The sequence below is a fragment of the Zootermopsis nevadensis genome, unplaced genomic scaffold (assembly GCF_977971745.1).
Source record: "Zootermopsis nevadensis isolate Lab colony 2312 unplaced genomic scaffold, Znev_1.0 Znev_ptg000010l, whole genome shotgun sequence".
NCBI classification, from domain to species: Eukaryota; Metazoa; Arthropoda; class Insecta; order Blattodea; family Termopsidae; genus Zootermopsis; species Zootermopsis nevadensis.
Window position 1 is genome coordinate 7,631,716 of NW_028259142.1, and position 24,824 is coordinate 7,656,539.

At 37.1% G+C, this 24,824-nt stretch overlaps 1 protein-coding gene and 2 long non-coding RNA genes across 12 annotated transcripts in view; 2 read left to right on the forward strand and 1 right to left on the reverse strand.

The window, feature by feature from the left end:
- Positions 1 to 103: 103 nt before the first annotated feature.
- On the reverse strand, positions 104 to 16,640 carry LOC110832238 (uncharacterized). 8 transcript variants are annotated; one of them, XR_015534487.1, is made up of 5 exons: positions 16,495 to 16,621; positions 16,208 to 16,406; positions 6,856 to 6,926; positions 4,067 to 4,204; positions 104 to 3,696 (listed from the first exon to the last, which is right to left on the reverse strand). It is a non-coding gene; the product is annotated as an uncharacterized LOC110832238 (long non-coding RNA). The 8 variants fall into 8 exon arrangements; XR_015534492.1 differs by having other exon boundaries at positions 104 to 6,926; positions 14,739 to 16,406; positions 16,495 to 16,640; XR_015534491.1 differs by lacking the exons at positions 104 to 3,696; positions 4,067 to 4,204; positions 6,856 to 6,926 and adding an exon at positions 10,086 to 10,776 and having other exon boundaries at positions 14,739 to 16,406; positions 16,495 to 16,640.
- On the forward strand, positions 7,119 to 13,413 carry LOC110832237 (uncharacterized). Of its 2 annotated transcripts, XM_087346428.1 has the most exons (6): positions 7,119 to 7,590; positions 8,905 to 9,046; positions 9,776 to 9,873; positions 10,537 to 10,724; positions 12,021 to 12,335; positions 13,339 to 13,413. In XM_087346428.1, the coding sequence occupies exons 1-6, from the start codon at positions 7,119 to 7,121 to the stop codon at positions 13,411 to 13,413; spliced, it is 1,290 nt and encodes a 429-aa protein (XP_087202554.1). The 2 variants fall into 2 exon arrangements, with proteins under 2 accessions (XP_087202554.1, XP_087202553.1); XM_087346427.1 differs by lacking the exon at positions 13,339 to 13,413 and having other exon boundaries at positions 12,021 to 12,518.
- Positions 16,632 to 24,824, forward strand: part of LOC110832240 (uncharacterized) — a 28,078-nt gene continuing 19,885 nt past the window's right edge. Inside the window, exons 1-2 of one of the 2 annotated variants that reach the window (XR_015534486.1) lie at positions 16,632 to 16,936; positions 19,376 to 19,598. This is a non-coding gene — a long non-coding RNA (uncharacterized LOC110832240). The remainder of the gene's footprint in view (positions 16,937 to 19,375; positions 19,599 to 24,824) is intronic. The other variant, XR_002543867.2, reaches the window with a different exon arrangement.

Below are 24,824 nucleotides of genomic sequence, written 5' to 3' on the forward strand. Positions count from 1 at the left end.
CCAAATGTCTAATAAGGTTAAATGAATGAATGAATGTATGTGTACCTCGACACCTGCGGGTAAAAGAGGATAAAGACTTCTATAAAAAATAAATAAACAAAAAGAAACTTAATGGTTTATTTTACGATTCAGCAAGAGATAAAATTTTTCATATTTGTTTCAGTGCTATAAAACCTCTTATTTATTTTGGCTGATGCAGTATGAATGCATGAAATACATTTACTGCAGTAATATGAAATTATATTTTTATCTCGACATGGTTTCCTTTGATTGTATAAGTTACGAAAGGAAATATCTTAGTCACACTCTGCAAAATCTGTGCATCATACAAAACTTTTATATTGTATTATAGCATCCTGCACATAGTATGATGGCTGTCTATGCTGAGCAAGACAGAACTACAAAAGTGTGACATTGCCATGTATTTTATATTCAGATTTACAGTAAAACTCAGCCATAAACATTGCAGAAGGATTGAATGCTTTTACTTTTAAAATTTATTCTATGTATGTGGGAACATAAAAAAACAAGCTCAGAAATCACATACTAAATTACAGTGAATGATTATATGATTTTAGGATATTTAATAAGAAAATTATTATAAGTACATGTTTTATTTTAAATATTTGTCTAGAAAATATTGATTAAAATGATGTATAAAACTTTAAAAGTGCACAAAAATAATTTTAAAATACGAGGTGCGATCGGAAAGTTTCATGACTGCGCCTATAAAAACACGTACACTTATCTCAGGTATTAAATTCATCCATCACCCTCGAAGTAGTTCCCCTGGGAGTGAACACAACGATCCCAGCGCCGCTGCCAAGCCTGGAAGCATCCCTGGAAATCTTTCTTTGTCAGCCTGTCAAGCACCATCTGCGATTCTGCCTGAATCTCTTCTATCGTCTCAAATCTCCTTCCCTTTAGCTGAATTTTCATCTTTGGGAAGAGGAAGAAGTCACACGGAGCTTAGAAAGGAAGTTGGGGTCGGTTCTTGCAAGATCTTTGAGCTCCTGACAAACGAGAAGTCGATTCTGCTTCTGGTCCTCAGACAGGATGCGTCGCATGTGGAGTTCTTCCTTTAGAATCGGCTGACAGGTCCCATAGCCTATCCCAACAATGTTGCACAAGTTGTTGATGGTACGACGTCGATCTTCGTGAATGGCCTGCCGAATCTTCGTAACATTTTCGGGCGTTGTGCTCGAAGATGGTCGTCCAGAACGCTCGTCATCATCGACAGAGGTTCGGCCATTTTTAAAACGTGAATGCCACACAAAAGTTTGTGCACGACCCATTGCGGACTCCCCAAATGCTTGCTTTAGCATTTCATAGGTTTCCGTAGCTGTTTTGGTGAGTCTTTGGCAAAATTTGATGCACACTCTTTGTTCATGAAAATCCGCCATTCCGAAATCGCAGGAAGGTCGGTGTAATGCACTACCAAAACGCCTGTAACTAAGAAACAAATTCTAATTCGATGATGCCGGCTGGCACACTGATTCACTATGAATGTAGGCCGCACCCCCTAGCGGCAGAAGCTCGTACTACATCCGGTTCGCCCTCTATTGACACAGTCTGGAAACTTTCAGATCGCACCTCGTACACATATGTCTTCTTCTTCTTATAGCGTTATAACCCTGTGTGGGTCTTAGCTTGTTCAATGAATTTTTTCCATTCTGTCCTATCATTCACAATTCTTCTCCATCCCCTTACTCCTATCGTCCTCACATTCTCCTCCACGTCTATCCATCGTTTCCGTGGCCTCCCTCTCATCCTTCTTCCCATCGGTCTCCATTCCATCACTCTTCTAGTTACCCTGTTTCCTTCCATTCTTGCAACATGGCCAAGCCATGCTAACCTTTTGCTTTTGATTAGCCTCACGATATCTGCTCCCTGTATGATACAATCTAGTTCATGATTCATCCTAATTCTCCAGGAGTCATCACTATTCTGTATTGGACCATAGATTTTTCATAATATTTTGCGTTCAAATATTCTAAGTTGTTGCTCATCAAAGCTAGTTAATGTCCAGGCTTCACATCCATATGTGACTTATCAGAACTTTATAGATTCTCAGTTTAAGTTCCCTCCCCAGTATTTTAGACTTCATTAAATTCTGATAGGCATAATAACATCTATTTCTATTCACAATACGTGCTTTAATTTCATTAGTTACTGAATTTATAGTATTAATCTGTGAACCCAGGTAATTAAAATTCTGCACTTGTTCAAAATTGTAATGTCCTATTCTCAATTTATTTGTGATATTTCTTGCTGTTCTTGTAACTTTCATATATATTTTGTTTTCATTTCATTTATTTTTAGCCCCCTTAATTCTGTTTCTTCTATAAATTTTAATACTGTTTCTTCCAGTGCAGCTTTATTCCTGCTAATAATAGCTATATCATCTGCATATGCACTCACGTGTATTGATTTTATGCCTATATGTCCTGAGATCTCAAGTTTCCGAATAGATGCTTCCAGCGTCAGGTTAAAGAGCATTGTTGAGAGAGCATCTCCTTGTCTAACTCCCATATTGACATTAAATGGTTTAGTTAGCTCACCATCTACTCTTACTACTGCCTTGGAGTCTTTCAATGTCGCTCTAATGAGCCTGACGTATTTAGATGGTATCCCTAATAGGAGAATATCATTTAACATTTGGTCCCTCTTGAGACTATCAAATGCTTGTCTGAAGTCCACATATAAATGATTTAAGTCAATATTATATTCATAGGCTTTCTCTTGAATCTGTCTCAATACAAATATCTGGTCTATCGTTGATCTATCTGCTCTAAAGCCACACTGATACTCTCCTAACATCTCTTCTACATATACAACCAATCTATTATATAGAATACTTGACAAGATTTTATATATTACATTCAGAAGTGTAATTCCTCTATAATTGGTACACTCCATTTTATCTCCTTTTTTATGTATAGGTTGTATTACTCCTAGGGTCCATTCCTCTGGAATCTTTTCTTCTTTCCAGATCAACAATATCAGATAATGTATTCTCTCCCATAACTTGACTCCCCCTTTTTTTAGTAGTTCAGCAGTAATCCCATCACTTCCGGGTGCTTTACCATTTTTCAGACATTTGATTACTTTTTGCACTTCTTCAAACGTAGGATCTTCAATGTAATTATCCACAGTATAATATGTTGGCTGCTCTGTCTCAATTATATTTCCGGTCAGGATACCACTAAAATACTCTTTCCATCTATTAACAGTTTCTGTCAATAGATTTCCTTGACTATCTTTACATGCTACAGCTTTCGGTCTGTATTTTCGTACACATATGTACAGATGCTAATTATTACCTTTTTTATTTGATACATAATTTAGGATCGAAACTTGTTTCGGTGATTTTATTTTCATGTCACAAAGATTTCCTTTTATTACACTTATGGTATTAAATGTACTATTGTCCACTGCTTCAGTTTTCAGAAAGGTTAGTTAATGTTTGCATAATATCCTGGGCTTGTGAATTAGTTACTAACAGTTTTGTGGGCACTGTTTGTTCGGTTTATTCATCAATGTCTTCTTTCTGTAGGCACTCATATTGTCATCAGCATTTATGGAATCTTCATTATCTGGAAGATGTTTGAAGGTTTTTATTTCACTGTTTCAGCCACTCAGAAAAAACAGGTTTCAATATTTAAAGACGCATCTCCTGATAATAAGCCGGCTTTTCTGAAAGAATTTGAAACCATTACAGGTATAACAGTATCCATTCATCTTTCATTAAATAAATGGCATCAAAAGATAAAATTTTATCTTAATTGTTCCACAAGATCAAAAGTGTAGACAATGATTAGTTGATATATAAAATCATGCAATCAAACAAAACTTAGTGCCAAATGCGTTTTGACCTCGAGAGGTCATCATCAGTGGCAACAAAATTAATACATATTAAATCATGCAATTCATAAGACGATAGTTTGTTATGAAGCATACAAGGTTGCACTTTATAAAACCATACTTTATGTAATACCACACTTGATGTTAATTGCACAAGAGTTGGTGTATTATCTAAATTGAGTGCTTTTTTATATCCACTGACCTGATTTCCATTGTTGGTCTATGGTGAGCTGTGGTTCCATTGTTTGTGTCTGTGAACTTCAAAGTTGCATGGGCATTGCTGTCAGTTTTTTGAAAGTGTGCAGGGTTTCTAATCATTTTGACCAACCAGTGTGGCCATCTATTGCAAAAGAACTTTTACTTTGTTACTAATTATTGCCAGATCAAATAACACATTAAAGTTGTTGGTGTTCTGCTAATTTACGATGTTTTGCTTTTTCCTAATTTTATAGATGTGGAATTTTTCTAGAATGTCAAGCATTTTGCCTTTTGAGGCTATTTTTAATACATCTATGATATCTTCTATGGGGCCATATTCGTGCCTGTGGTCGAGGATGTGTTGAGCGTATTTTTAATTTGTTACATTGAATCTAATATCATGGACATGGTCTTTAAATCTGGTTTTAAATTACTAGCTGATCCAGCACGACATACACAGACCGGATCCTGTAGAGACCGAGTCCGGGAGTGACCGGGACTGTTAGAGACCGTGTCCGGCAGACACTGGTTGTGGTATGTATCGGGTGCAGAGAATTTTGAAAAAAGAATTCAAATTTTTTGAAATCTTCAAAAAAATGAAAAGCTGAAGAGTGTCCAAAAAGCTCACAAAACTGAAAAAAATTGAGAATTTTCAAATAAAAATATCTAAAAATTATGAAATTTTTTGTGCGGTTTTCAGACAATTACCAGCATTCTTTTATTTTTCGAAAATTTTGAAAAATTTTAAAATTATTTTCAAAATTATCCCCGCACGATCATCACCAGAACACGTCTCTGCTGGTCTCTCTCCTACCACACCCAGTCTGCTAGACCCAGACACTGCCGCCTCACCTTTATCTGAAAGACTAAGTCTTTGCAAAGAAGGCTCGTCAGAAAACTGGGTCATACACAGACCGGATCGTGCAGAGACCATGTGTGGAAGACACCGGATCTGGTAGGTATCGGATGGGGAGAATTTTGAAAAGAAAATCTAATTTTTCAAAATTTTCAAGAAATCAAAACATGCTGGAAATTTGTCAAAAAGCGTACAAAACTAAAATTATTTGAGAATATTCAACTTCAAAATTTTTTCGAAAACTTTTGGTTTTGTGCGCTTACTAGACAATTTCCAGCATTTTTTAATTTTTCGAAAAATTTTAAAAATTTGATTTTTTTCCCCAAAATTCTCTCTACCCGATCACCACCAGAACACGTTTCTGCAGGTCTGTCCTGCCACACCCGGTCTCTGCTAGACCCAGACTGCCGCTCACAGACTGCAAGTCTCGGTCTGTATCACCCGCCCCCTGCCCGACGCAGTCTCTGCCTCACCCGCTTTCTGCCGGATTAGGTCTTTGCAGCGGATCATACACAGACCGGATCGTGCAGAGACGGGGCGTGTCAGAGACTGTGTCCGGCAGACACCGTTTCAGGTAGGTGTATAGGGTGGGGAGTATTTTGAAAAGAATTTTCAAAATTTCCAAAAAATGAAAGTATGCTGGAAACTGTCCAAATGGCGCACAAAACTAAAAATTTGAGAATTTCCAACTTAAAAAAAAAATTCAAACATTTTGAATTTGAAAATTTTCAAAAATTTTAGCCAATTTCCAGCATTTTTTGGTTTTTCGAATTTTTTTTTTTTAAATTCTCCCCACCCGATCATCACCAGAACACTTCTCTGCTAGTCTGTTATGCCACACTCGGTCTCTGCTAGACCCAGAATCTGCCCCGCGCACACACTGCAAGCCTCGGTCTCAGCCCTCTGCCGGTTTCCGCCGGAGTTGGTCACAAAACTAAAATTTTTTGAAAAATTTCAACTTCAAAAAATGTTTCAAATATTTCATTTTTTGTTTTGTGCGCTTTTTAGAGATATTCCAGCATTTTTTAATTTTTTGGAAATATTTAATTATTTGAAATTTTTTTTGGAAAATTTCTCTACCCGATCAGCACCAGAACTGGTCTCTGCGGGTTACTTGTCACGGTATTTCACGGACTCGGTGTCTGTCACACCTGCTGTATGCTGAAATCGGTCTCTGTCTCTGCTTCACCCAGTCCCTACCTGTCTTTGCTGAGACCGGTTAATACAGGGACCGGATCATACAGAGAATGAGTACGGCTGTGGCTGAGACTCTCAGAGACAGGATACGGCAGAGACCGGTTCTGGCATGGATCGGGTGGGGAGAATTTAAAAAACAATCAAAATTTTGAAAAACTCGAAAAATAAAATGTGTTGCAAATTGTTCAAAAAGCGCACAAATCTAAAAAAATTGAAAAATTTCAATTTCAAAAATTGTTTCGAATATTTCGAAAATGTTTTGTTCTGACCCTCATGTTGTGTTCTCTCATTGGTCAAAATGAATAATCGGGATTCGAAGGAAGAAAACATTTTCTCTGGCCCAGGGGCGATGGACTCAACAGCACCCGGGGTCTTTGAAAAATCGCCTTTAAAATTATACACGTATAAAAACACGCCGTTATTTTTAAACAAGGGCAAATTAAATTGCAAAATTGATTTCAAGCCTCTTTTCATTACTTTTAAATTCATTTTTGTTTGCACAGAAAATATTTAATATTGATTATTGACTTTTTACATTTATGATGGAATGTAACCAAATTATAACTTGGAGTAATTCAATTTGTATTTATTTAACTACAAAGAATATGCAAATATGAAACGCAGCTGTTCTTATAAAATACGAACACCTGCAACAATCTCGGCCTGCATGTCATAAGGTTTATTTCACATTTCTTATGCACGCCTGAATGAACCGTATTGCACTCCATTCCTTTACTCACTGTTGCGTCATAGGTTACGTCGGCATTGTTGTACTGGTGTAAACAGCAGGCGACAATCGGCTTTCGTCAGTCTGGAAAAAATTGTGCTTTGAACCGGTTGCAGATGAAGTGCTTCGAGAACGAGATACTTTTGTGTTGACTTCCTTAGTGAAAACCTTTCGGAATAACTCAAGTACTTTTCTTGTGCGAATTTCACTCTCTGCATTCTATCTTGACGGTGGACATCGACGAAGAAACTAACGAACACCGAAACGTCGGTAGAAATGTCGAGTTTCAGTATCCAAGTAGATCAGGCTGGCTCTGGGACGAAAAGGAAGTTACTTGAAGAACGTGCGAAGAACGAAGTTTGTGTGAGCTCAGAAAACTGCGGCCATTCAACAACAATCGAAGTAGTGTTTTCAAATGGACAAACTGTTCCTTTTAACACTGCAGCTTTGCAATTGATGACAGCAAAGGATATTGACATAAACGAGTCTTGTACTATCAGAAATGGTGAAATTGAAATTAAATTTCAAAATGTCAACAGCATTTTCAAGGAGATTTCTGATACTTATACGAATTCCAATTTAGACTTTTCTGAATCCATTGCACCAACGGAACATCCAGTGGCAGAAAAACACAGTGATGATTTTCTTTCGTGGATTATAAATGTTATAACTGAGGCATTGTCTAACGCAGCTGAAGTCGAGGACGGCCACAAAACCGGAGGAAAAGATGAAGAAATTGCATGCTCAGGTATGTGGAGTGCGCTCTGTTCTTTGCGTTCTGTATTAAATTTTCCTAAAGAGCAGAGTCTCCTTTGTGCAAATGAGATTTTCCTACATTTCCTGGTTTTATGTGGGCCTAATAATTACCGCCTTCCAATTAGACCCTGTGAGGTCCAGCTCATAACTTCATTATATATTTCTGCAAAGACAGAAACAGCATTAATATTAGTTATTAATAATATATAACGGAAGAGATCCAACACGTGTTTATATATGAAATAAATTATTTTATTCTTATCGTAAAATCCTAAGGCTTTCGTGTGACCACTTTTCGACAGGAAGCGAACAAATGTTACTCTGGAGGTTCAGTGTTCGAATCTTGACTGGGTATTTGTATGAAAATTCTTCGCTGTTTCTTTCTATTTTCAGGATGATTGTTAGAAAAAGTCGCCCATTTATTCCCGTAAAGATCCCTCCTTCATCTGATTACCGTAACTTGTTCATTTGTGCTAGTACACAGGCATGCATGGTTGAGGTTTTTATTTATCTGTTGCTTATTTAACGACGCTGTCAGTAGCTCAGAACAGTGGTGCTCAACCTGTGTGCCACGAAATTTCCACCTCACTTTATAATTATAACCCTAATGAGAAAAATAATTGTTATCTTGTTTTCTGCTCTGTCTCAGTTTTATTTTTCTTTATTATGATCGGGCACACAGAGAGCGGACAAGATCTAATAAATTGAATTTGAAAGCAACGAAACACATTTTGGATCAAACGGTAGGGAATATTATATTTTAATTTATTTGAAATATTTAATATATTTATAATAAATGACATTATAACAATAAAGATGGATAATTATAAATATCAAATAGAACATTTTTCGGTTAGTATCGATTTATAAGAAGTCGCGTCCAATCAATGCCATAAACTGTCTAACCCCCCCCCCCCCCCCTCCGATATGCGGTTGGTGTGCCGCCATGACTCTTCCACGATATTTAGTGTGCCGCGAGTGTAGAAAGGTTGCGCAACATTGCTCTAAACAATATGGCAGAAGTACTCAAAAGAAGATTTCATTAAAATAGTTTCGTTTATGCAAGTTACGTGGCATGCACGTGTATGGAATATGTTGTAAATCACATAGACACCAGTAGAAATGGTCATTGCAGGTACACTGACAAGATGTTGACATGAAAATGCATATCAATGTTCCTTTTTAGAATCTATTTAGATTAATGAATTTTCATACATTGAAGACAGCCATTTTTTTATGCTGTTGGCCAAATTTTGATTCTTATAGTTTCAAAGTATGTTATATATTGATTCCACTATTCTTTCAGGCAAGGTAAACAAACAGCAACAGAAATCTGACCATCCAAAAGTCCCTCGTCCGCTAAATGCATTCATGTTCTTTTCGAATGAATGGCGTAAGAAGTTGGCTATCAAACATCCAGAAGAGAGTAACAAACAAATCAGCGTGAGGTAAGTTGCAATACAAAATGTACTACAGGGCAATTACTAGTTAACAATTTAATGTGCAGAGCTTTCGTGAAGGACAAATTGTCTTCAAAGCCATTCGAGTTCAGCGGACATGTATGATCATTGAACGCAAGTTAATGATTATAAACATGGCGACGGTGCGAACCTGTAAAATTATATGTGAGAAATTTCTCGTCTTCAGAACGCGCACTTAGAAATTTGTTCTTATTGAACAGAGAGAAAAAAAATTGTTTTGTGGTGACGCCGATGACGCTGATGATAAAGTGTGAGCCTTGGTAATTAAAAGAAATACTGACTCTTGTAAAATTCGACTCACAAACTCGGCGCATTAACTTGTTTGCTAATTTGCATTTTATTGCTGGATTACATAAATCTATATTTACCTTATTATAAACTGAACGCAGGATATATTGGACAGAAGTGTAGCCTACAGTAGAGAAGTAGAATTTGAGTCCGCCCGGAACTATTCTATTACTGTAAAATTGCGAAGGATCCAAAATTTGCAGATACTGCATGAGGTGAATTCGAAATTGGATATCTCATTTCCATTTGCTGAAAATGTTCTGATCGTCGAGAACAGGTGAAACATTTCGTGCGCTCTCATACGCCACTGCCTTTGCCTTTACCCAGCTGCAACCCTTGGACGTTCGTCCTCCGGTTCGTCCTACAACCTGCCTGCAATCTTACAAGTTTTGCTTCTTCTATTTGCAGACTTGGCGCAATGTGGAAGATAATGGAAGGAGTGCAGAAGGACAAGTATTTTGCCCGCGCACACCAGGCGGGCGCGGAGCACAAGAAGAAATATCCCGGTAAGTAATTAATTCTCTTTCAATGTCAACAAGCAGCAGCAATATTCCAAAAAAATGTTACCGAGAATTTTGAGGAAAATCACCGATTTTGATTTATTTGGGATTGACTGCTAGCGATTTTAAGTAAGAGAACTTCTGACGAGTATTCACTTCTAGTGACATATTTTAAGGTTTGAGTCGATCAGAGCTGGAGTGGCATAAGTCAACAAAAGTGCAAAAAGTCTATATTTTCTTATATTTCGAGTTCATTTCCTGCTAAGTCTACACAGCACCAAAATCCAGACTATAATCATCATCCTCGGCCTCACCGCCGTGAAAGCCCCTCAAAGTCTTGTGGTTATGTACGGGTTGAAGTGACTTCAACCTCAATACTGAAGCAGTAATTTACCAGGAAGACCTCACTTTAAAGTCACTTCAGTGTTATTAATTTCTGCTTCGTTTTAATAATCGTAATGGAAATATTAATTTTGTATTATCAGGAGCTTTTACGGCGACTAATTCGATGCCAACGTTTCGGAGAAAGATACATTGTATTGTTCCTGTCTTTCTGTAATAAACGATTTATGAATGTCGCTGATTTTCGTTCTCTGATGTCAAATAACGCGATCAGAAGCAACCGTTTGCGGAATGCTGTGACCTGAATGTAATTCTTTCCGTTTTTAGATTACGTCTACAACCCAAAAGAGATCCGCTTGCAGAAGCGTCTTCGGGAGCAGAAATTGCGGCGAACAGGACGCCAGTTGCCGAAGCGACGCCTCACCACAGCGCAGGCTTACGGCGCCCTTCTCCTGCCTGCCGAGGAACATCAATTGGGAGGTACCACAGGCACACAAGGTGTCGCTGCGTCAAAGGTAAGTCGTCGTCATTACTTCTTGGACGCAGTAACTCGCCTGACATTTGTCGCTTGCACATGGAAAACAAACAAGTGTGGAAAGTCAGAGGCGAGAAATGACTAGAGTAAACTCCGGGGTTGATCGGGAAGTTTATCTTCCCCCGTTTGTTATGACGCATTGCAGTTGAATTTATTTAGTTGATTCCACTATTTAAATCCCTAAAACTCTACCCTAAGTTTTAAAAATTATTTCATCTGCCCTTGTGTTTCTCTAAAAAGGAACTGGCTGTAATGTTACATATAGTTTATATTTATAAAGACATTAAATATACATACGTCGCCATTTTTCTTGACCTACGAATATTACGTAATTTACTTCTTGAGCACTGAAATCTCCTATAAATAAACTTTTATTCCTGTTAACCATTTCTGTTATGTCACATTTTCATCACATCCGAATTGGGAAAAGAGCATCTGCAAAATATCCATCACGTTCACTGTAATAAAGGCTGAGACTTCGTCGTCTAGGTGTTCTGACGTCATTAGTCCCACGCCATTTCTTTCTTCTTCCTTACCATTCCACAAGACTTTATTTCATTTACTTAACAATTTACAGCCTTTATTTTTTGTTCCCTATTAATTTCCAGTGTCTTCATGCGACTCTTTTGCATACAGTTATTTACTTCTTGGTCTTAGCGTCACTATTTCCATTCTCAGCCCTTCGGCACTGCTTGGTCTTTCATCTAGGATGACTGAAGACTTTCTGAGGCTAGCTTATTCCTTAGAAAAAGATTCCAATTTTTTTTTCTCCCACACTCAGAATGTTGCTGTTATACTATTGGCAGCAATGCAGTTGTTCAACATTCACTAAAATACCTGAACTGTGTGTAATGAAGACCGATCAGAAAATGTCATTACGATAACCTATCAAATGAATAAATTGTGTACAGGCATTCTTCGAAGGCAAAAGAATCTCACGAAAAACATCATCTGCCAATTCATTTCACCGTTAGCAGCTCTTGAATTCTAAAAGCCAATTCACTCGAGATAATGTAAACATTCCATTTATTTAAACCGTCCCATCAGCAGGAAAAATATGAAGGCTGACCCCCTGTTAGAGAAATGTGAAAAAGACAACATCATTTTATTTAGAATTCCAAAATGTTAGAAAAGATGGATATCCACAACGAATCAGCCACCTTATAAATTTAATTATCATCGTAATATTATATTGCATGTCGTATCAATACTTTAAGGTACAAGAATTTTGTTTCATTGATTGAAGCCCACTAATCAACCATTTTCTGAATTTCAGGGACAAAAAACGATGAAAATGATGCCCATTTCTCCAGAGAGCACCGTGCTACCTATTCCTGTATCCACAATACCACCACCGACTACAACAACAACAACTCGCACTGCCCACAACGCTGGCAACGAAGAACAACAGACGACTGTTGCATCCCGAAACAAAAGCAGCGACAACCCACCGCCTTCTAACACGCGGCCGAGCACAGCAGAAAATGTTCCTCTGCCAGATTTTGGTTCTCCCGAATTTAACCCTTATTCTAAAGAAGAATTTTTGGACGCCACTCAAGAAGAAGGCATTCAGCAGTTTATTAACATTGAGGTTAGTGTCAATTCTCCTTTGGATTACAGCTATTATATGGGCCCAATACAGATTCATGACAGCATTGATCAATGTAAATGGTGTAGTAAAATGTGTTCAAGAGAAAAATCAAGATGGCTATTTAACTATACAGTTAAGAAATATCTGAACATTCGAGCACATGACGGTTTTGTACGTGTGTAATTAATTACGCGTAATTATTTATAGGACTGGCTTTAAAATGGTCCTCCTGATCTTCATTTCAATACGTTCTTTCACTCTCAATGTCCCTGTTGAAAACACATACTACAAATTAAAGAACTCAGATCTTGAATCGTTTGGTGGCAATCTCAAAGGACGCAAAATATTAAGACACTGCACAGAATTTTGAGCAGATTCAAGAACCTGTTTTATTTCAAAAATAAATTAGGCAAATTAAACTCTTTTAAAATTTTGTAACCACATCTAGAAATACGTATTACAGAATAAAAGAACCTGGAAAGGTGTACTTGCCTAATTATCACACTGAACTAATTACACGCTCACAGTTAATTACCGCCACAGGAAACGCCCACCACGAAATTACTGACTTGCCTTTCATTTAAATGTAGTGCCTGGATAGTGCCACGAAGGCATACTAAGAGCCTGACGTTCTCTTTGTAATTTTTATATTCTTGCATTTGACCTAATTCCTGCTCTCCCTCCGACTCGTACGTTTTATGCATTTCAAAATCACACGACATAAAAGTTACGACACCAGGTCGGGTTATGACAGGTAGATGAAACAGAGGGTCAAACAGAAGTCACCCAAAAATTGCTAAATCATGTTGAAACCTGTAATTTATACAAGAGTCCACGTAAATAGAATAAGTCCACTGTCTTTCACCACGAACCTCGTCACAAATTCCTTCAAAACCTGCATCCTTGGAGATCGCCTGCCACTAGACATTCGCTGCATGTGTTTCCATACTTGTTACCCATAATTCCAGTTCCTATTCGATTCATATGTTTATTTTCTTTCCAGATTCCTGAAATACATAATTTGGTTTCTACATCGTTTACAGAAGAAATCTTTTCATTAACCAGAATTGTTAAATAGTTAAATTGTTTTCAGTTAAATACTTAAATTCTTTCAGTTAAATACTTATTTTCTTTCAGTTAAATACTTAAATTCTCTTAGTTAAATACTTAAAATTGTTTTTAGAAAAATAGTTAAATTATTTTAGTTAAATAGTTTAAGTGTTTTTAAATAGTTAAATTGCTCAGATTTTGTTAAATATTTAAATTGTTAGTGCTTTGTTAAATAATTTAGTTTTCTGTTAAATAGCTAAATTGTTTAGATTTTGTTAAATATTTTCTAATAAAATATGACTTATAAATTCAAGAATATTAAATAAAAAACACGTTCATAAACTTCCCTGCTGTTATTTTGGCAAAGTAATATTTGAATGAACTTGTCACCCTCGGTGGACTAGTGGTTAATGTGGTCGCCACTGGACCCAAGTTACGCGGGTTCAGACCCGGCCGAGGTCGATGGATTTTTAAGGTGTGATAAAAATCCATAACACAACTTCCTTCAGCCGGCGGCTCCATGTCGTCGATTTACGGCACGCAAATGAACCTTACGAGCATCAACGAGATGTTTCGTAAGAAAAATTCGGCGGCCATATCTCACCCTCGTCTCTCCTGATTCAACTTCCAACCACACGAAATGGAACAGCATAGTCGTTTCGAACATAGCCAGAGATTAAACAATAAAACTAGAACGAAACCGAGGGCGTCGTAACATCTGCAAACACTACGGCGAGTTCAAACTCAGCTTCCGACAACGTCTCGCGAACACAACACTGTTCATTGCCATTCAGAATATACCAAAAAGAACGACTATCTCTGATACAGATTCAGTGTTCGGAAGCTAATTGATGAAGGTGTTCTGGACGTCCGCTGTTGCGATATAAGAAGAGGTTAAGGAACTGATCAATCAGCAAACCAGAGGCAGCCAAAGAATCAGCACAGATGAAATTACATCTCGTACGTACATCAGTCATGAAAAAAAAATTGTGCAAGAATTGCTTAATGGTCTGAAAAAAAATATTCCTGTGGAATAAGGAAGATCCATTAATAGACAGAGTTTAAAATACACAATGTATTGACATCCCCAATCCTTTCTGGATAAACTCTCCTTACACACATAGTCCACTCCCTCAGCCAGCCCTTCATCTGTCTAACTCAGAGGTTCCCAAACTTTTATACCTTGAGCCCCCCTTAAAACATTTCATAAATTTCACGCCCCCCTTCCAGAACAAGTGCAAGCAAACAGATTTGACATAAAATTTAGCTATGAGTATACATTTTTTTATAATTTAGTTTATATTATTCAATGAATTTAATTTAAAAAACTGTAATAAAATATATGCTTCATACCTGGATTAGTGGGATGAATGTGGTTGCTTCTGTGAACATAACTTATCATACCGAGGTTCGAGTTTTGAAATGGTCACTCCAAGGTCGTTTTCCAGGTTCATCGTAAAATGATACTTTGTTTTGATGGCAGCTTCAGCTGAAAATCCAGTCTCGCACAGGTAGGATGTTAAAAATGTTTCTCCATATTTCGTTAAAAAAAAGGTTTTTCATATAAACAACCCCTCCCCCAGAAAACCACTCGCTCCCCTCCCCCCACGGGGGCGCGCCCCACACTTTGAGAACCTCTGATTTAACCACACTGTAACCGATCGTTCCCACGGACCAGTGTGGCTGATCACACACTGTAGTCCATCCCGGACCGTGTGTAACTGGTGGAGTGTGTTGGGTCCTCGGGATCTCTCAGGGATATTTGCTTAGCTCTGCTAGTCGGTAGGCAACGACTCATCTCATTTATGTTCACGGCCAGTTCGTAGTAAATCAATTAACCACTTTATTAATTTCACAATCCTCTTATAAATTACTGCCACCTCCGCAAGTATACGCCCACTTCTCCCAAACTCACGCAGTGTTGTGTTGCAACAGTTGGCAAAACTCCTTTTTTTTACCGTAAACATGCCTCAAAAGGAAATGTAACATCAACTCCCGCTTGGCTCGGGTCCAAGTTCAAGCCGACAAAACACGACAATTAGTGGACAATAACAAGCCTTATGACCTAAAAGTTGGATTCATTACAGGTGCAGAATTAACATAAGCCATTAAAGGGATTGATGAGCGGTTACAAGGAATATGCAAGATGAGTTTCTGACAAACAAATTTAATGAAAAATGGAATAAAGGGACATCTTCTACTCTTAGTCTGAAAATTACAGATTATTATGCATTTCTTAGTACGTACTGTTAATAATCTGGTATCTACATTTTACAGATATTATCAATTTTCAAAAAGTATACACAAAAGAAAAATGGCACACATTTTCACAAAGATAACACGGCAATAATTTACCATCAAACTTTAGAACTATCAGAACAATTCTGGAGCAAATTTGCCTTACTGCTCTTGGGAGCCAATTTGATGGTATATTTTGGTTCAAAATTCTCCACAAAATTTAATGCTTTTCGTAAGCTAGAAAAAAAGAAGATATTTATGTTGTCACATATCTCAGAAATATTAACAGATGCAAATATTAAACTCTCTACACTTTATCGCCTAAAGGAGGACACAGGTGTGTATTAATATTGAAGTTACAGCTTCGGGCACTACTCAGATAATTCAGGTAAAATAGGATGCAATCTCATTATGTTGTAAAAAATTTCCACTTTCATACCCATTTGCTCATAGACATTTGTCATTTATACCAAAGATATGTAGACATATGGAAAAAATATACTCAAAATTCAGCACTACATTTATTCTCTACTCTGAAATAACTCTGTCTCTTAATATATCTATAAGTACGTGTACATCCTTACCTGAAGCATATGACGGTTCCTGTCCAAGTACCTTCGCATATGTGGTTAGTATGTTATCAATGAGAACACTACTTCTATGTTCCTTCTTAATTTGGGATAATAATTCTGGTAACATTTTATACGGTTGACATATCTTTTTGCTTGGGGCATGTATGGCAAACTGAACACCATTTTCTTAAATCCAGAAGGAATCTTCTCTCTGAGGACAAGAAACAATTATAATGTAGTCAATGAGGCTGCATTAATTTTTCACAGAACATTCTTGTCTTTCTTGAACAACAACCAACCATCAAAAACCATTGTACTCATAGGCAATATATGTCTCTGCTGTTTAACTTCTGACTTCTGTTATTTGGTGTTGTAGGCGATGTGGACAGAAAAGTAGCAGCTGTAGTTACTTCCCTTGAGTTTAATGGATTGAAAATCAATACTCAGATTCGAGTTCTTACATGCTGGCGACATCTGTCGGATATAGCGAATACTTCGTTAATAAAACTCGACTCACACTCGATACCTGTATCGATTGCGGACAGGAATTGCGCAACAGCCAATCATCAACAACAGGAGCTATTTTTGAAATGTGAAAATAACGGTGTGCAACATTTTTCGAAGAAAACTGTGGAAAAAAGAACACAAAAGAAAAACTATGTGTATCACAGAAAGAACAGAGCTCATTCCATCATGTGGAGCATAAAATCCAACTGGCGAACAACATTTTTGCGGAGTTGGGTAAGTTATATACAGCGAAGAGCTTTCGGTTCCAACAACATATTTAGCTTCTTTCATGGTTAATGTGAATGCCTGTTCCAACACAATACAAATTACAAATGATAGAATAATATAGAATCCTTGTTCGGATCGGAATTCAAGATAAGATTGCAAAACTGCAGTACATACAACAGCAAAACAGTTTCAGTATCACCATCATATACATACTGCTAAGCTATTGTCCACATAAGAGTTGCAACGATGTATGAATACAAGTGTGTATTTTCAGCTACCGACATGTCTTCAAATGAGTCATACACAGTTTTGCATCATTATTATGTTATAGATGTTTACCAAAACATATTACTGCATGTAGAATTTATAGGTATATTTTTGCTCTAAGCATATCTCCAGGCAATCTTTACAGGTATGATTCCAGTTTGCAGTGGTCTGTTAGTTATCATATTCACACCGAATGCAGATTTTACGCAGGAACCATTAGTTCCATTAAATTCTACAAAAACAGGATTCCGGAAATTGTAGGCTTTTTCTGAAATTATATCACAGTATGAAATTTCGCATCTCCATAAGAAGTGGTCCTAGTGTGTGGATGAAGACAAGTGGCATTATATTTACACCGAATTTCTTTAAAATGGGTCGGTTTTTCAAATGCTTAAAGGACAAAAAATACACACAATGTATGTTGATTTTGTAGCTGGCATTATTCTTCTGAAAGGAAAGTAACTCAAAAAATTGTTTTCAAGATATATAGCTTGGCAACGCAGGATGTAATGTGCAGAATTTGTTAAGGCAGAAGAGGCTCAAGTTTTGTTACATTGTCCTATTTGTCAATATTTGACAGCCTCAAAGTTCAGTTTAATAAAGTGTTTCAATGTATTGACATTACACCTGCAGCTATTACAAGTTACTCCATCACCAGACAGTCCACTCAAAAGGCAATAACAGGAGGGGAAATGATTAACAATGAGCAATATAAATTGTAGTATTTAACAAATACTATTACACTGATGAAATGGGTGGTGAACGTGTCATACTTGGGAGTCTTAGTTGAATGTGAGTGATTAATATTAAAATAGACAGTATGTGTGAGGATGAGGATTGGATTGATCTGTCACAGGAGGATAGAATCCAGTGGCTGGATATTTTGTACAGAATGTCACACAACTTCCATTTCACATTCACATGGAATGCTCAGACAGTAGGGTCCATCAGAAATGTACCTTAGGACAGAATATTAAGCACCTAGTTTCCATACCCTTGCAGAACAATGGGGCAGAAGTTGGTCTCCCATTAAGGTACACTACACAGACGATCTTCTGCAAAGTCAAAACTCTCAACCATTAAACTCATGTTTACTGACAATTATGGTTCACCTATTGTAGCTTGTCATGTGAGTCCTAGATTCATATCAGTGTCTGGAGACCGACTATCCTAACATTTTCAAACTGGACAAGGAAATAAAAATATGTACTTAAAGCATTATATTTTATTTTATTTGATTGGTTTTAGTATTTGAAATTAAAGCAAATCCCTTGAAGGCCAGTTGAGTGTAACATGTACAATAGGCGTTATAAAGTCAGTTTCATGTAGATCTGCTATTATTACTTTTGATACAGGTTCAACTATTTTAAGATAGGTCCCAGGGATGAATTTCCACAAAAAGGGCAATGAATGTCAGATTCTGTAGATGCAGGGAATTTATTGTCCACATGAGCAGCTGCCAACCATTCAGGTCCCTGCACTGTGCATCTAATGAAATGAATTTCACATGAAAGAAACATTACTCACTACTAATCATAATATTACTACAAATGGGGCGGCTAAGAGCAATTCTGAGAATACTTTCTACTGTGCAGTTCAGAATATTTTATCTTATGGACTGCACTCTATCAAGAAATGTAATAAATGTAAAGGGAAAAATACACAAGGACTGAAATTTTACAAGTTCTTTTGTATGGGTGTGACACTCGATCTGTCACATCAAGGAAAGAACAGACTGAGAAGGCAATTGTCATATGGGATACTGTTACATGTATTCTAAGTTGAGGGTGTCTAAGGACAGTATGTTAAAGAGAATATTTTAAATTATGGGTATGGGGGGCTGAAGAAACTGAAAATTAACAAGCCGCATAAAGTACACTCATCAGGTAGTATAAGAATGATACACCAAACAGGATTAGATGGGCAGGACATACAGCACACACAGGAGAGATTATAAATGTGCTGGAGTGGGAAGAACACTCATGAAACGTAGCACAGATGAGGGAAACATTAAAACACATCTTGTACTTGATGTGTGGGTACGGATTGGACTGATTTCAGAATAACTGCTATTTTTCTAATGTTATGAACCATAAAGTGTAGGAGGAGGAAATTGTAACTTTGTCAATTTGAGAACTAGACAGTGACTAATTTGCCTATCATAACCTCTCTTTCCAGTATCATAAAAGCACTGAATTGGACCAGAACATGGAGTGCCCCGTCAACCATGGGGTAACTATGACAAAAACTATGACAACTGGAACAACAAACCTGTCTCAGACTGGGACAGAGACGAACTGGTATGACAGAAACGTGGAAGACTGGGACAGTGTAACAGAAAACTGGGACGACGACAGTCTCAAGAACTGGGACAAGGACTTTGCGGAGGACAGACCCTCAGGTACATGACCAAACCTCTTATCATTTTGTGTTACTTGCTATCAACAAAAGGGACATTAAACTGCTGTGAAATGATTTGGCTCATAAAAGACAGGCAGTAAAATGTTTGATACTGGACAAGTTTGCTCCTGATGCAAAGAGAATGCATGCAAATGGTACATATCTGAGCTAATAGATTTTATCGTCTATTTATTTATTAATTTGTGGTTTATACAAAGGCAGTGTTAAAAGCTCATACAATGTAGCACAGAATATATTCCTGCTTTAAGTTCATGAATATGCTATTTCTTGAATGGTAAATTTTAGAATGCCGACTTCTGACATAGTATCAACAGAATGTAAAAATGTGGAAGAATGGAGTCATGTTTTCATATTTGCTATTTTTAATTTCTAATGCATTAATCTATTACCAGAATAATGGTTAATTGCAACTGTTGGTAAACAAACTGTTAAGGAAAACATTTGTTCCCAAGAACAATCGGTGAAGATTTCAGTTGACGATTGTTATAAGTAGAGCACAAAATATCTCTGGTTATGTGCATCTCATGTTACTCTTAGGATAATAAAAGAAGGTGGGCATTTCAATAATATGGACTAACAAGGCATGAATGTACTGTGTTGAAAGAATATTTATTGTAATTGGCCACTTCTGTGGCGTGGGGAAGGTGGCATGGCAACATTACGATGGATTTTAGGGAAATATGTTTTGAACCTCTGAGATGACTAGAAATGGCTGACCATTGCTTCCTATGTGCAGGCATATCTTGATTAATCTTCCAACTGTTTGGCTACTACTCATAGTGACATTGACATCAGATATTCAGATATTGTATTCTTTCTGTACTCCTTCTTAGCTTTTGATTTAACAATTATAATTTCCTGCAATGGAGAATATGACAACATTGTGGTACTGAAAATTTTATTATTGGATGATACCACACCAATGACCATGAAGTTGTAAACCCAACGTCCCTGAATTAGAAAATGAATATACACACTAAATATTACTGAACAGACAGCACTGCGAACAGCATCACATAGATAGGAAGATAATATTAAAATCATCTCCTAACAGCTTCGAACACTCAGCAAGTACATCAAATATTGATCCTGTCAGTATTAGACCTGAATTCTGAACAATTACCTCATAATTACACTTTACATTCTGACAGTAGACCATGCCTGTCACTTCAGTTGTAACTGAACGTACAATCAAACTGTCCAAAACTAATTGCTGAACTGTATTTAATAAGTTCTTCATCTGAATCTGTTATTTCACAATAAATTGTGAGTAAAGACAAAACAGTCATGTCTTTTGTGTATTTGAAATCTTGTCAATGGCTTGTTTCCTGAGACTAATGCTGGTCGATGTATAATTTTTAGAAACCATCAGAAATAATAACTACCATTACGACTACTAGAGCAGTTCTGAGGAAATGCCAATGCCAATATATATGGAGCCCTCGGTGGAATAGTAGAGGTTAATGTGCTCACCACTGGATACAAAGTATGCGGGTTCAAACCCGACCAAGGTCGATGGATTTTTAAGGAGTGATAAAAATCTATAGCACAATTTCCTTCGCAGGGGAAGTAAAGGTGGCGGTCCCATGCCGTAGATTTACGGCACAAAAAAGAACCTCACGAGCATGAACGACATGTTTCTTAAGCAAAATTCAGCGGCCATTTCTCACCCACGTATCTCCTGATTCTCTACTAGATGGCTCTAGCAGACAGAGATAAGGATTTAGTACAAATTGTGCGGAGGCAGTGGGCTGGTCACTCACTACCAACAAATGCACACTTCGAAAAGACCAGGAAGAGAGAATATTTTGACTTGGTATCGCAATACACGAGTATGTGTACTGAAACATTTAGCAATAATATTCTGGTGTGGGGGAACATTTTTTATTTCAACATTCACAAGATAACAAATCATCGCTGCAACTAAAGGGGGGTTCACACGGAGTCGTGGACCGGGCGAGAACACGACCAAGAGGACCGGAGGTCGTGCTCACTACCGAGTGGGAACTAGTGGTCGTTGCACAGTTGGTAGTACACGACCTTGAAGACAGCGGTCGTAACCACTCCGACATGTTGGAGTGATCACGACCAAGTCAGTCGTGTGCCATTTTCAAACACCGTGACTATGAAGGCGAGAAGAAGCATTTGCGAAGTCAAGTGGGAACTGGAGACGGGCGTTAATACTGCCAAAAACCTCTCAGAATAACCAAAGTACTTATCTTGTATGAATTATTAAGAAATCTGTGATACTGTCCTCCACTCTCCATTTTATTTTATTGACGTAAATGTGAAAGATCCATATCAACAATGTGTAAATATGGACCGACAACAATGGTCAGCTTTTACATGAACTCATGCGTGCATTGTTGTTACCTAAGAAATTAATTGTTACGTCATCTGTTTACTGTATATTAAAATTTATCGAGTCTAAAATAACAGGGGAGGCCAAGGATAGATTACTGGCTAGAACTGAACGTACTACATGGCAGGAGTTAAAGCAATTTTAGAAGAGAACTATTCTGTACGGAGAACATTATAATTTTATGCAAGTCAGTTATTCACAGCAAAACAAGGTCCAACAGAAACTGTGGCACAGTGGGGTTCTCGTATTGATGCTATGGGTATTGAATTAAGAAGAGAAGCCAGATCTGGACTTGAAAGATTAAATCCAAATTTTGTTGAAGGTGGAATTAGTTGAATTGGGAAATTTTTAAAGGGTACTTTTGTGGCAGGACTTAAAGACGATAAGGTAAAATACATTGTAAAAGCTAGGAATGAATATGATTCCCTTGCACAATTAATTGAAACTGCTCTTCAGGAAGAAAGTGAAGTTAGATCACAAAAATATAGACAACCAGGAAGTTATGGATGTCCAAATTATTCGGGAACAATTAGGAAAGAAAGTAGACCACCACAAATTAAACGAGAAGCAAATGTAGCATCGGCTACAGTGTGATATAAATGCCAAGGTCAGGGACATATTGCAAAACATTGTAATAATAAACCTGTTTGCTCAAAATGCAAACGCCAGGGTCACGAAACTGGGCAGTGTAGGTAGGGAAACAGGCAGTAGGGCTGCCTGTACAGCCGAGGATAGTCCAAAATTTAGGCTGTGATAAGGTTAATGACAAGGGAGTCATAACATATGGATTATAGGGTTAATGACAAGGAGTCATTACATATGGATTTTAGGGTTAATGACAAGGAGTCATTAAATATTAAAGGTAACAGAAATCCTGGTGAACAGGGGGACGCCTCTGTGAATCTTGTGGATTCTGTAGATAAGTTGGGACGATATGAAATATATGTCGTATGTCCACAACTGAAGGGAGGGCTTGGAATAGCTCTTATAGATACAGGTTCTCAAGTATCATTGGTTAAGGAAAATTCTTTAATTTCATTTAAAGAAAAAAGGAATAATTTAGAGGTACAAGGAATAACAGGAAATAAACTGAAAATAAAAGGCAAGGTAGCCTTAAAGTTTGAAAATGCATTAAAACCAAGCGAGTTTGATTATTTTGTAGTGAATAATTTACCTAGAAACTTAGATTTAATTTTAGGTCAGGATTGGCTTTCACTAAATGGCTATATGATGACAAAATCAGTGGCAATTCCTCCATATAGTGAAACTTTGGTAGAATTTCCAACAAAAGAAAAAGGGACACGTTACATAGAACATCAAATTTTGCAACCTGGTGTTATTTGTGCTTCTAGTTTAGTGAGTTGTGAACAAACTTTCCCTTGTTTATTAGTAAACACAACACATGAGACACTCATGATAAACAGAACACATAGATTAGTAAAACCACCTACACAGTTAAAAGAAACACATAATAGTGAACAATTGTTTACAACTACGAGGTTGAATCTGTTGAATGAGAATTTAAGGTTAAAACACATAAATGAGGGAGCAGAAGATATTAGGAAAATTTGCCAAGAATATATTGATATTTTCAAATTACCTGGTGATAGATTAACCACTACAACAGCAGCAAGGCATTCTATCCCCACCCCTTCTATTCCAAAAGGTAGAGCAATAACCTTAAAAAATTATAGGCTTCCAGAAGCACATCAACAAGAGATTAAAGTTCCAGTAAATCAAATGTTAGATGATGGTATAATCAAAACTAGTAAAAGTGAGTGGAACTTCCCTTTACTGGTCATCCCCAAGAAATTAGATGCTTCCGGAAAAAGGAAATTCAGAATCTGCATAGACTTTCGCAAACTTAATGAAATAACTATAGGTGATAGTTATCCTTTACCTAATATCCAAAATATACTTGATAAAATTGGAAGAGCTAGATATTTTTCAGCCTTAGATTGTGCTAGCGGATAATTACAAGTACCCATCTCAGCTAATGGCCTACGCTCCCGTTGCAATGTACCGGTGAATACCGCGCTTCTGTCACGCGCATGAGCGATGGCGCGAATTTTAAATATACATTCCAACTGTGAGCAATTCTTTCGTACCCTTGCACAGCGCATCAGGAGCTGAAATTTTGTGTTCAATCATTACTAGATGGGCTCTGTAGACGAGCAAAATTTCATGTGAGGTTTCGGCATGACCATCCGGACCATTCCCTTGTGAGACAAAATTTGTGTTTGCAATCAGAATTATTTTAACTCGTAGATGCATAAAAGAGTAGTATTCATAACTTAATACTATATACTTAATTTTACAACAGTTTACATATACAAGAACATTACATATAGTATATAATTACGAACTTCCAAATATGTGTTTATGAAGACAAGTTATGGCCATATACAATTTAAGAAGATCGTGGAGTAATTTGGGCAGCAGAGATACACAAATGTATATTATATCAGGTATCATACTTGGATCCTGTGAAGGCTACCAAATTTATCAAACCTGTCTATTTTTCCCTGATTTGAATTTCAAAATATTCTGTACAACTAAATCTGCTGCGGAATATTTTGAAATTCAAATAAGGGAAAAATAGACAGCTTTGATATTTCAAAATATTCTGTACAACAACAACTAGAAAATTCTGGAATTAATACAATTTTGTGAATGAGCAGCACATATCTTCAAAAATCAAAGTTTAGAATCGATGCGCGTTTCAGGAAACAAATCCATGTCGGAAAGCAAGTCTTCTGGATATTTATTATTTATCTAAATATCATCGTTGTCACCAAGATTCCCTGTTTCAGACAACAAATCTGTGTCAGAAAACAGATCGTG

What these genes read in the sequence shown, in the direction of transcription:
- LOC110832237 (XM_087346427.1), top strand. Translation starts at nt 7,119, where the DNA reads ATGTCGAGTTTCAGTATCCAAGTAGATCAGGCTGGCTCTGGGACGAAA. An exon ending in GCACAAGAAGAAATATCCCG is followed by an intron (nt 9,874 to 10,536) that starts GTAAGTAATTAA and finishes TTCCGTTTTTAG; the next exon opens with ATTACGTCTACAACCCAAAA. An exon ending in AAGGTGTCGCTGCGTCAAAG is followed by an intron (nt 10,725 to 12,020) that starts GTAAGTCGTCGT and finishes TCTGAATTTCAG; the next exon opens with GGACAAAAAACGATGAAAAT.